The sequence below is a fragment of the Vigna umbellata genome, chromosome 1 (genome assembly GCF_029865625.1).
Source record: "Vigna umbellata cultivar VRB3 chromosome 1, Vumbellata_1.0, whole genome shotgun sequence".
NCBI classification, from domain to species: Eukaryota; Viridiplantae; Streptophyta; class Magnoliopsida; order Fabales; family Fabaceae; genus Vigna; species Vigna umbellata.
Window position 1 is genome coordinate 46199458 of NC_142165.1, and position 13382 is coordinate 46212839.

General features: G+C 28.9%; 1 protein-coding gene across 10 annotated transcripts; it reads left to right on the forward strand.

Moving 5' to 3' along the window:
• The first annotated feature begins 9441 nt into the window (after window positions 1–9441).
• LOC124832841 (uncharacterized) lies at window positions 9442–12418 on the forward strand. Of its 10 annotated transcripts, none has more exons than XR_015783280.1 (7): window positions 9449–9939; window positions 10033–10331; window positions 10440–10536; window positions 11036–11181; window positions 11576–11870; window positions 11956–12076; window positions 12174–12418. XR_015783280.1 is itself a non-coding variant. In XM_088103374.1 (6 exons), exons 2-5 carry the CDS (start codon window positions 10312–10314, stop codon window positions 12010–12012), a joined length of 243 nt encoding a protein of 80 aa, XP_087959500.1. In that variant the 5' UTR covers window positions 9442–9939; window positions 10033–10311; the 3' UTR covers window positions 12013–12032; window positions 12174–12418. The 10 variants fall into 10 exon arrangements, 2 of the variants coding, with proteins under 2 accessions (XP_087959500.1, XP_087959499.1); XR_015783282.1 differs by having other exon boundaries at window positions 11956–12032; XM_088103374.1 differs by lacking the exon at window positions 11576–11870 and having other exon boundaries at window positions 9442–9939; window positions 11113–11181; window positions 11956–12032.
• The last annotated feature ends 964 nt before the right edge of the window (window positions 12419–13382 follow it).

Consider the following 13382-nt stretch of genomic DNA (forward strand, 5'->3'; position numbering starts at 1 on the left):
AGTCAAGGGTTTCACACAGACACAGAACAGAGAGAGGAATAGGAAAGCATGATGATGGTCACATTTCCACTACCACTAATGTGCGCACCAGGTAGATCCTGCAGATTGGTGGGGTTCTCTTGCTGACATCATTTTACGATTACGCCAATGGGAGAACAACTTTGTGTACACCAAAATCATCTTTGGATAAATTCCTCTAAGCATCTTCCATGGTTTACACCTTTTTATTCTTAACTTTTTTTTTTCTGGATTTTCTTAACTTACATCACATACAAAAATCAAGGTCTCTTTCCACTTTATATATCAAATTAACTAACCTCTTAATACTAACATTTCCATTTTTATCTATTAACTCTTTTTAATTGATTTTAATTTATATAATTTCTTACTAATTTTACTTTTCTTTCGTATAACTTGTTTTTGTTAATTTTTATTTATAAATATTATTTATCTATACAATATATAAAAGAAATCATTTGTTTAATCATCTTTAATGTTATTCTTTTCTTTGACAATTTTATCATAATATTTCTTTTTAACTATTTAAAAATATATTTTTTAAACTAGTCTTATTTTTAAGCGATATAATTTTTTTACATTTGTCAATTATAATTGTTTGGCTTTTTTGACAACATAATTCTGTATTTTTTTTCACTTAAAATAACATAAACATACATTTTTTTAACTAATATTATACTTGTTTTTTTTTTTAAATATATTAATGAATGCAAATACACAGCGGCAAGAGACGTGTTTTTGTCACAGTTTTTTTTCATATACATTTACTTTTTTTAAAATTTTAACCTCTTTAAAAAATTGAAATAATTATCTTACCGATTTTGTGGAAATTCTTTTTAAATTTATCTATTTTTTATTTTATATTTTTTAAATTTAATTATTTTTTTAACTAAAGTAACTATTTATAATAAAAAAAATTATTTATAAAATAAATAAAAATATTTATAATAAAATGGTAAAAATTATTTATATTTATTTTACAATTATAATAAAATAATAATAATTTATTATTTATTGTTATTATAGTAGAAAAATGAACATTCCAATACTATATAATTATAATATCATCAAATGAAAAAATTATAATCATTTTACAATTTTTATCTATAATTTTTCTAGTACTATTTGAAGATCTTAAATGCTACGGATATTTCTGTCTACCATCTAATAATATTTTAAATAAGTTATAATTTTTAGGAGGGATTTCACCTTGCTTTTGATATAAAGGACTATTTTAACTTATTTTTAAAATATTAAAAATATTTAAAACAACAATTTTAAATTTAATCTGTTATAATGTCTAAATACTTTTCGTTTAATTGCTTACTTCATTACTAGTTTCACACTGTTTTGTCTCCACGGTTAAAAAAAGTATTAATTTTGTTTTTATTTTGTATAAATTACATCAATTAATTTTGTAAAAGGGGAAATTAAGTTAATTGTATCATGAAAATGCATTAATTGTTGCATAGAGATTTAAACCTAATATAATTAAAATAAGATTTTGTTTTCTTTACTAAACAACGTAACGTAACTTAAACATACATTAGATTTTTTTAATTTTTTCTACCAAAACATCTTCCTATTTATATATAAAATTTCTATATATTTAAATTATATAAATAAAAGTATAGTTATAATTATAATTTTGACGAATAATAAATTTATATTTTAAATTAAAAAATATTGAAATAAATTTATCGAGTTTATTAATATATTTTTTTTTTCAAATAAATGTAAATTAAGAATGAATGAAAACGATTTAAATATTATTTTCATTGATATTATTTGATGTGTTTAAATTTTGTTATTTGTAATTAATAATTTTAAATATATTTACTAGTAAACGTATTTTATAATTTTTTTAATCAGTATGAATTTCATTAAATAAATATCGTTATTAATTATTTTTAAATAATATATTTATTGATTTTAACTATACAAATTTTACAACTTTGAGGTGCTTATCTAGATATTTTCAAAATTAAAGGCTTAAATGATATTTTTATTTGTTCATTTATAGATTAATTTTTTTAATTCAATTTTTAACTCCTATTATTACATCTGTATATCATATTATTAATTTCATTTTTTTATCTTAAAATATGTATAATTAAGTTTAAAATTAAGTACATAAATATATGCATACGTGAGTCATTTACAAAACATTATAAAGAAACTAATTAGCATATAAGAAGTTATTTTACTCTTTTTAAAAAAAAATTCTGACTCTACTCATTTTTTTATATTTATTGAGTTCTATTCTTCACACATGTAATCATCTCATCAAACACTAATGTCAATCCACTAAAACACTCTAACCCTAATTTCTTAGGTGAAAGAGTCTAAGTTTTCTCACTAAGCATCAATCTCTTAATCTCTTAACAAGTCAACCCGCATTAGGACCTAGTGTTTTAAACAACTAATAAGTCATGTTTCATCCCTAGACACAAGCCCCCACTAAATCTATTGTTTCAAGCCTAAAGCTAGATTTTTCCTAAAACCTAACGAATTCACAAATTGAGCCATGAATGTCCCCATTATATGCAAGCATTAAGAATGGAAACAAGAAATTGACATTTAATGAAAGAGGCATGTATATAATCAAAACATTCACAAAATACAAGAGAATTCAAGAGCTACGTCAATCCCCAACAACATGGGTTTGGCTCTTCATTTCCATGGAGAGCCTCAAGCTTACAAAGTGGTCACGAAAAAAGAGAAGAAACCAAGTGGAAGAATGGAGTGTTCCCACGAGCCCTAGCAACATCTCTAGCTCTCCTCTGAGTGAAGTCGCGCCTCTAAACCACCAAAGACCCCATATGCTTCGAGAAAGCTTAAATAAATAGGCAATTTTGACACATTAGCAAAGCAACCGCCAACGCTAGGGCTCTGGCGGTCAACGCTAGTCTTAAGGGCAGCCCTAGATGCTCTCTAAAAAGGTGGCGCTCAACTCTATCTTGCCAGTGAGAGGATGAGGCTTCTAGTGACTGAACTTTAAGTTCTCTCATTTTTGTTGATATTCTTGCTTCTTTGGGTCACCAAGGTTCTTCAATGTTACGAAGGATCTTTCTAGCATCAAAATAGATACAAAAAGAGGTATTAGAGTATTATTTACGTAATATAGTCCAAGTATACCAAATCGTTCCAAGTAATACAGTGGATAAGTAAAATTGTATCGTTTTCCCAAGGGAATTTGAGTTACGTTAATCAATTAAAATTATTTATCAAGATCAATTACTGATGATATTTGTGATTTCAATTTGGATTTAAGCATGAAATTAACAACGTAAACAAAAATAAGATTTGAAAAATGCGATAAAAGATCACTGGAATTGGTCTTTGACTAACATTACAGTAAGATCATGGACAACATATGTTCTCTGTTCAAGCATTCACATGAGAGTATCTTGTTTCAATTCCTTAAAAACAAGTTCTAAAATTATCTATTGAATTATTAATTCCTTAATTAATTCATTAGATAATTTTGCATTAAGTTCATATGTGAGAATGACCAAAAGCACAGAAGTTATTCCTAGCGTAATTTACTTTTAGTTTCTTTTCTTACGTTTCTGGTTCTAAAAATACTTTCCAGTATAAAAGAACTTTTAAAGAGATTAATACTTCTGTATAATCAAAAGCAAGTCAAGAAAAGAACATGAACAAAAACATATATTGCATAGAAATTTTACATCAATGTTTCGTCATACAACCAATTTCAATGAACAGAAAATTTAGTCTATCCTAGACATCTGAAACGTACTTTATAGCAATTCCTTGCATAAAGTGAAGTTTTGATGTCTTGACAGGTCTCCTGATCGTCTCCTGAATTCTTCAGTCTTTCTCTGGCTATTTTCGTGTGTCAGAAGATGGTTTTTGCCTTTCTGTCACGTCTTTTAAAACCAATAACTTCATTAATTCGCACAGTGCACATGTGTGTGCGCTATGCGAATTTCGTGTAACCGCTGCCTCTCAACTGATGTTATTCGCACAACGCACAAGTAATGGTGCGCTATGCGAATTTTCATTTCCTGGCAGTGTGAGTTTTGGCTTGCGCTATACGAGAATTGGCTGACAGACTCCCAATTATACATCCTTTCCTGTACAATAATTTACAAACAATCTACTTCTTATTACAACATTTCACTGAGTAATAACATGAATAATTAGAAGATTGAGATCATTTATAAGTGTAAAAACAACTCCTTTTCACACTTATCAATATATATATATATATATATATATATATATATAAACTAGATAAAAGTGAGGATTCAAACAAGTAAAAAGCTAAAAGAGAGCTAATTTTGTCAGTAAAATAAAGCTCACATAATGATAAAAATTATCCTTATCAAATATTATAAGTGTTTCTTGTCAAATTACAAGAGGATAAAACATTTATTTATTATTTAATAAAAAATATACTAGTAATTTTAAATAATTAAGATAATATATTTATTAAACTAAATATAATGTTAATATTTAATATATATCCAACATCATTGAAGTTCATTCTCTACACATTACAACTAGTTTAGGTCAACTCCTCTTAGGTCAACTCCTCTTCCTCTTACAAGCATGTTAGATTATTCTCACAAGTGAAAAAAAAATATATAGAACATATGCATTTTTTATTAATCAGCAACAACATCAATTCCTCTTTTTACGTTAAAAAAACATTAGAAAGGAGGGATCCGAGTTGGGATACCAAAACTCCCTGGTTCCTATTATGATTTTCTAGTGCCATCTCCCTACTTGTTAGGGGTGGGCAAACTGCCCTACAGTGTACTGCACTGTTACAATCTATAGATAATTATAAACTATTTCAACAAAACTGTACTGAACTAAAAAATAGTTCAGGATAACTGATCTAAACTATTTTTTTTAGTTAATACTGCAGTACAGTTCAGTTTGCATCAAAAACACTCTTTTTCATATATTTCTCTTTCACGTTCAGTAATGGAAATAGACAAATGCAATGGTCAATTTATGCTTCAAACTAGCGGGCAGAAAAACTCACAAAACTCTTCAATCTAATAATTCATCAAATCAAATTACCTACTGTTTTCTTTCAATCTTCTCGATTTTTTATAAGGAATACAAAAAATGTTCAAAAAAGGAATCTGATCAAACCAAGTTTTTGGAGAAAAGAACAGAGCAGTGAGTGAATGAGACAGTGAGCTTAGCTGAATCCCGAGAATGGCAGCTTCGGAGGAAGTACTGTCGTGGCTGAAGTCGCTGCCGGTGGCTCCGGAGTACCGCCCAACCGAGGCGGAGTTTCAAAACCCGATCGCCTATATCTTTAAAATTGAGAAAGAAGCCTCTCAGTACGGAATATGCAAGATCATTCCCCCGCTTCCCCCTTCTCCTAAGAAAACAGCAACTGCCAACCTCACCGCTCCCAGCCCACCTTTACCACGCGCCAACAGCAGATCGGCTTCTGCCTCCGACGTGTGCAGCCAGTGCGCCGCCGCGTATGGTACAACGGTCATCACTACTCTCTTCGGGAATTCGAAGCCAAGGCTAAGGCCTTCCACAAAACCTACCTCAAGAAAAGCAAACCCTAGAGGGCTAACAGAGGGAGATGGGCGACAGCGGGATGGTCGACGGCGGGATGGGCGACGGCGGGATGGACGACGGCGGGATGGGCGACGATAGGAAGGAAGAGAGCAATGAACCTTGACAAAATCTGTGTGAAGTGCAGTGGTGATAAAGAGAGATTCCGATGAAGAAAGACGAAGAGACGAAAGATGAAGAGACACATGTGTTAACTAGTTAACCATACTAAAATTATTAAGTTTCAGTTTTTTTAATCTGAACTGTAAAATAATTTAATTAGTTTTTAGTAAAAATAGTTTAGTTTTTTTAAGTATAAAACAATACAGTTAACTGCAGTTCAAGTTCAGTTAGATAAACTATGCCCACCCCTACTACTTGTAGGTGCAAAACCTATTTGAAATTCAAGTATATAAGAAAAATAAAGTAAAAGCACGCATCGTAAGATACTTTGATTAATTTGACTTCAAAAATAAAAAATTACAAAGTTTTCTTTCGGATTAGGGGCACAACCAAACTCATTGCGTCACGAACTGCTCAAGTCTAATTAATTGAATAAACAAGAATGCACCAAAAAGACAAATAAAAGAATATAGGATAAAATGGGTGATATGAAAATGGATTATGTGCTTTAAAAATTGCAATAAAAAAAAAATAGTGTGACGAGTGACGATAAGTTTACATTATTATAGACTAGACTATTAGCTCTTTGAATGAGTCTTACAAGTATAAAGCTACAATAATGTTGGTGGTTGCATTTTAGAATGGTTGGCCAAGGTATTAGTGATTTTCCCTTTCATATTCTTCGGGTGCATTGCATTGCATTGCCTTCTTTGATTACTATCCATTTCATAAATGTTACGTCACGCTAACACTTGCTGCCTTTTTCCTATTCAAGTGCAATCCAAAGTGGCTTGCCACTAACAATGGCTTTTGCCTCTCTCAATTATCAAATATTTTAGATTCTTTCCCTTTCTCATACATTGTTCCTCACAAAATGTCAAACATGGTAAGGGGCACAAAATTTTAAAAAAGAATATTAGATACAACACTATTATCCAATCTAGATACCTCTCTATTTAATCTACATGAAAGGGAACAAAAGAAAATAATTTAAAAATTGAAATTTGGAGATTTGTGTTACATGTTAATTTTGTTTTCTTTAAAATAAAAATATAGATTATTGTTAAACCGAATATTTAATTATCAGGATGTTCTATCGGTTTCATGATCAATATTACTGTTTTGATTTCAAATTTGTTGAAAGACATTGTAGAAAAAAAAAATGAGTATTTAAATTGTATATCATTCTAACTCCTTATGACACTATTAGATGTGATAGAAATAATTATGTTTTTCTTACGTTATTATTTTGAGATTCAAATGATCGAGATATTGTAAAATTTGATAATTTTAATAAGAAAAAAATTTAGTAGATAACCATTATTAACATTTCTTTAATACAAAATTGTTAATCCTAATATAAAATAATGGATACAGATATATAGCGTGCGAGAGAGAACTTTGCGTTTATAATGTTTTCTTCTTACGTCAATCGAACTACTATCATTAAAAAGAACACTGTACTCGTGATCAGTCACGTCATCAATGGTCCTTTTCTTTCGGGTAAAAATATAATTTCAGTAGAATAAGTACAGAGACAGTTTATTTTAATAAAATAAATATATCTTAGCTTGAATTTCGCTATTCTTTTTCGTCTTTGTTAATTGTACAGTTAAATGTATACATAGAATTAATTTATCAACGCGTACATGTTTATTATATAAAAATAAACATTTATAGTATTATATATTTATTTTATAAATTTTAAATGAAATTAAGTGTCATTTGGTGGAAACTAAAACACATTGAAGAAATATTTATGGAAATCATTAACGGTGAAGTGAACAATTGTTTGGAAAAATTGTACTCTGAATTGATCAATTATTTGTATCAAAAGTTCAACACAATGGTTACGAATTTGTTTGTTTCAGGGGTAACACTCTTAAAAAGCATAATTGGAGATATTAAAGAATAATTGGAAATAAGCACGTGCGAGTTTGTCCAATTAATTTGGGATGATTTAGAAATTTGGATTTGTTGGAGAAAGCAACAAATCATTCACACATGAAGATTGAGATATGGGAGGATGTATTGTAGAAACAGGAGCGGATGAAAAAAATGACTTTCATTTAATTTAAAATATGTTGGAATTGATTTTGGATGTGTTTTTCAAGCAATAGAATCGATTTTGGACGTGCCTTTTAGACAATAGAATCGATTTTCTGTGTTTTTTTTGCAATGGAAAATGATTACGGTGGTGCTGGAATCCATTATGGCTGTGTTTGTAATGGTCTATAACCAATTGCGTTGGTTGTAAAATTGATTATGGATGGTTTAAAAATGTTGGAATCGATTTTGAGTCACATCAAGGCCAGTGAATTGATCCTCCTTCACTTATAATCGATTTTTCTCGACATTGCATATATAACATTATTGTAACGGATTGTGTCATATAAAGGAAGAGAATCAATTATGCAAATCGATTATTCTCTTTTAAGAATCGATTCTCTTTTTTAAGAATTATCCTCTAACTCTATATGTCATATAATGAGAGGGAGAATTGATTCTCCTTTTTTCATAATCAATTCCCTTTCCCAGTGGTACTATATACATGGTTACTTTTAATAATAATAATAATAATAATAATATAATAATAATAATAATATAATAATAATAATAATAATAATAATAATATATAAATAATTAAATTTAATTTTTTTGTTACATATGTATATATATAATTAATAATAAAAATAATAATATTTAAAATAATAATATTTTTTAATTTATAAAGTGATTTTCTTTTCTTACATATATATAATTTTTATTTTTTTATTATATTATTATTAATATTTATTATTATTATTATTGAAATTATAATAATAATATTTTTGTAATTTTAAATAAAAATTTCAATTTTACTTTAACAAATTTTTTATTATTTATATTTAACTTTATATCACATTTATTTCTAAGAATAAAATGATAGTTATATAATTTTTATCACAAAAATAAATTGATAATTATCTATTTTTATCAATTAAAATATTTTTTTAATTTATCATATGAATCATATCATTCACAAACAATAACACAATATCTTATTTATTCTTTAAATTTACTCTCTCCATCCAGAATCTAATCCGGTTAATAGTAAATATTGGTTATTCCTAATAAGGTTAACCTTGTTATTTGATGTAGTTTTTGGTTAAAAGTAATTCAAACTAAATATAAAAATTATACATGATTTGATTTGATTATAAAAATTTAAAATTAAATTGAATCAAAATTTATGAAAACTCTCCTTTAAATTTGTCTCTTATTTTATTTTTAAATGAGAGTTTTATGTTATATCATGATTAATAATTTTAATGTTTATGTTGCTATTTATAAATTTGTTTTCGTTAATATTGTGTATAATATTAAAAAATTTATTTATAGTTATTAACATTTTTTTACTAAATGGGCTATAGTAAAATATAATTTAGAAAAAAAGTATACCTTGTGGCCTTAAGTATTATATCCTTAAAAATTTATCTTCCTTAAACCAAACAAACTCTCTGCTCACACCTATAAAATTCAAAACATAAACATTAAAATCAGTCCTAATCACTACAAAAAAAATGGTATTTAAGGGAGGTTATTTTGCGGAGGTTATAAAAACCCTCCGCAAATTAATATGATTTAATTTGGTTCTATTGAATTGTCAAAGGCCTAATGATAGCGGAGGTTTTAAGTTCTTTTTAAAGAGGTTCATAACTAACCAAATTATAATACATTTTTCTTTTTTATTTTTTTTCGTTTTTCAGTCTTTTCCTTCCAAAATTTTATCTTACTTTATTTTTTCTCCAAATTCCTAAACCTAAACTTAACTTCATCAAACACTTCCTTTTTCTCATGTTCATCTACACTCTTTGAGCCGTCTTCCCGTCACAGCCATTCTCGACCAGGAAAAGCGTAATGACGAACCGCTGTAAAGTGCTGAGAAGGTGATCTTGTAGAGGAGCTTGATGTCGCCTGTCATGAAGGTGGTGAGGAGTTCGGGGTCGACGTTGGACTAGACGAGGGAGTCGTAGACTTGGGAGACGCATATACAGTCAAAGGGGTTTTCAGTTCTATGTTTTCCATTTTTGATTCAAAACTCAAATCTTAAAACTCTTCCCCAAACCTCTCTTTTAGGTTTAGGTTTCATGTTTCAGAGGCTTTACCTTTCACTAGTATCCTCAAATTCGTGAAATCATAAAACCCTAATCGAAGATGAGACAGTTCTCAAACGCCTCTGCACTTATCGCGGCCACAAGGGTATCGTTTGGTGTTGCAACGCCTTTCCATATTGATTTCACTTCCAATTCAACTTTTCAAAAATGTCTCTCACACTGATTGTTAATGGTGCAGGATATTCTGGTTAACTCATAACAGGGAGTGGGGATTATTGTTGCCCTGTACGTGTTTGATGAAATTCCTAGGTTAAGTGCAATACATTTTTGTTGCCCACCATCGTTCTTCTAATAAGAAAGGCGTTTTTATAGTGTAATTAGTGCTTTGTATGCAAATTTTGAACAATACTACACCGTATTTTGGAAGTAGTGGTTGATGGGTCAGTAAGGGATGTATGGATCCCTCTTAAAAGAGTGCATTCTGGAGAATTAAGACTTCGAATATCAATTAGAGTGGATGACCAAGAAGGACCGAAGGTGTGCTTATTCACTTTGAAATTAGTGATTCTTTCAACCATTTAGTCATTTTACACACAACTTTTTTTCACTACTTGGATATTCATGCTAACAATTTTCAATGTACAGGGTTCGGGTTTTGGCTCAAGCAATGGTTGGATTGAACTTGTCCTGGGAAGGGATTGTTATTGTCTATCTCAAAGGCATAAGTGATCCATATGTGAGGGTACACTACGAAAACTTTAAGAAACAGACAAAGTTTGGAATACTTTATCGTTGGTTTGTTTTTCATGAAATTGAATGTCAATGTAAGAGAATTTGGTTTCTAACTTAGTCCAATGACATCATGTGTTTCATATAGCCTATCTCAACTTCCTTTAGAATTTCTCAATTTCAAACTTTATATATTTTACTACATGTTCTGAAGAGAAATCTCTTACATTTTTGTTCATATGTTATACCCTTGTCTTTATTATGATTTTCATTTTATGTTGCTATTCTAACACATTCTGTGAATTGGGGTTTACTAATTCCTTGTATCACAGCTCTTAAATTCTCTAAAACTATACACTTATAGATCTACAATCAAATACTTAAATTCCTTCCTGCATATGGTTGTAATTGACAATTTCTCTTGCATCCATACCACTCTATTCCTTTCACATATCTATTGCCAAGCCTCTTTGTTTTGTAGTTGATATACTTCTTTATTTTGAAATTTGCAGGAGGTTAGTTTTATGGTATTGGAGAAACTTGTTGTTGTAGGAATTAGGGATCGACTTGTTGTTTTTCTTACTCACAGGTTACTCCAGCTGCCTATATTGAACTTTTGTGCACTTTACTTAGTGCTGGAGTCCAGGCTAATGCAAAAGTAAGATTTATTTTTATGTTTAAAGTTGTAACAATGTTGAGTTTTTGCATCTTCTGTTGTATGAGTGGGAAAATAAGGCATATGAGTAAGGAAGAGTGTTTATTCATTGTAAAATGAGTTAAAAATAAAACAATGAAAATATCATCAAGATATAAAAGGTATGCATAGGAAATATTATTTATTTTTTCATAGAGGTTCCTCAAGTGGATCCCTTAATAGAGGTTAGTGTTAAAACATCTCTCATGTTCCAGTTTACATTCTCTTGTTTATTTATTTTTTTTTATCTTGATCATGGTATTAATTTTTAAACTTATCCACATAGGTATGCTTATCAGTCAAAATATGTTAAACTTTTTTCCGTTTCTTATGAATTTTGTGTATCATTTGTTTGCAGAGATACGGTCCAATTATATCCACCATTCCTCAGCAGCTATCCAGATTTTAGTTTAAAATGATCACTAATTGAACGTAAATTTGAAGCTCACATGCTGATAAATTACTACTGTCTTTTTTATTTTCGTACCCAGGACTGCCATTATCATTGTTGCGTAGAGAGAACTGAGTTTTGAAGTGAGATTCTGATTAGAATAGTTATTTAGTGACATGCTTTGTCTGTATTTATTCTTTGCACTATGGGTAGATCTCAATTATCAACCATCAACCAAAAAGATGCAATCAAGTATTCAACTGTAGGTTTATGCCTAATACCCCAGTAGAAATCAAGGTGATAAAGAAGTGCCTTCTGTTCATGTCTGTTGCTTCTGCCCTCCTCAGGTTGCTAGTATTGATGTGGAAAGGGGCATTGGTTTTCGTTGCAAGTTTTTCTGGTGAAAGGCATTGAATGGCAAAAAGTATGCATTTGAAATTCAAATATAATCCTCGTGGTCAAATATTGGTAGTTCATTTTCTTCTTTATAGTTTCCTTCACCTATTAAAGTCCAAGGGTCTGTTGTGATTTATTTTATTTTAATATTTTTCTTTTATCATTTCAGGAAGTTGTTGATACAAATGAGTTGGAGTTTTCTTTGAGTACAAGAGGATTATCTCATGCTAGGGGGTTTATGATGCTTCTTTTAGGATATAATTATATTTAGTCTATTATGTATTTTTGACAATGTTAGATTTTTTGGTCAATCTTGTAACTTTATTTAAACATTATGTATTTTTTTATATTTACATTGTAATTATTAATGAATGTATGTTATTTTAAATCATCAATAAAATTAATTTTGAATTATTTTTCAGTATTTTACAATTTTATATATTTTATTGATTTTTTTATTATTTCAGCAAGCTAGTGAATTGAATAGCATATAAAAAATATAGGTATTTTTTGTAATTAAATAGTTGAAAATAAAGGAGGTTAAAAACCCCCACAAAATAATAGTCAGTAATAGAGGAGGCTTTTACCCTCCGCAGAAAAACCTCCGCAAATTGAACTCGATACCAGGGGTCGCAAAAAACCCCCGCAGATAGTTTGTGGCGACTCAAACTGCGGCGGTTTGAAAAACCCCCGGAATTTATTTTGCGGAGGGTGAAAACCCCCGCAAATCGAAAAAAAAACCTCCTCTAAATAACATTTTTTTTGTAGTGAATGTGTTGTTTCCTTTTAATACTATTTTATTTTGTTTTGATAATTCTTCCTCTACTTTATGTGCACTATTAATTCAGTTCCAACCTCTGGGTTGAGAAATACACGAGGCTCCATTCAACTAGGTAAGTACACTTTTAATATTATAACATAAACAACATAGAAGCAACTTAATAAAACTTCAAAAAACTTTAAAACATTGGGGAATGGATAATTAAAAGATACCACTCTCTAAAAATTTTATTAGTGAATGACTTAAATGTTAAAATATTATTATTGTTGATTTTCTTTTTTGAAATGTAGTATAGAATCTAATTCATGCATGATTATCAATATCAACTTTATAATTAAAGCATGAAATAAGATTGAAAAATCTGTTTTAAATTACGTAGTGATCACCATTAGTTTTTAAATATATTAAAATTTGATCAAGTTCATGGATCATCAAACTATACTATATAACCCAAAAGTTAATCTATCTAACAGACTAAATAAATAATTTTGAAAAGTCAAAAAGTTAAAAACTAAAAACCTACTTAACTAGAAAAAACTAATAAAACTACTCGTTTTACTTAATTCTTTTATTCACTTTTATACTTAGACATAATAT

Excerpts from the sequence above, each read along its gene's own strand:
- LOC124832841 (XM_088103373.1), top strand. The coding sequence starts at position 10,312 with ATGACCAAGAAGGACCGAAG. Across the intron at positions 10,332-10,439 it reads ATGACCAAGAAGGACCGAAG|GGTTCGGGTTTTGGCTCAAG; the intron begins GTGTGCTTATTC and ends TTCAATGTACAG. Across the intron at positions 11,182-11,955 it reads GAGTCCAGGCTAATGCAAAA|GTTGCTAGTATTGATGTGGA; the intron begins GTAAGATTTATT and ends TGCCCTCCTCAG.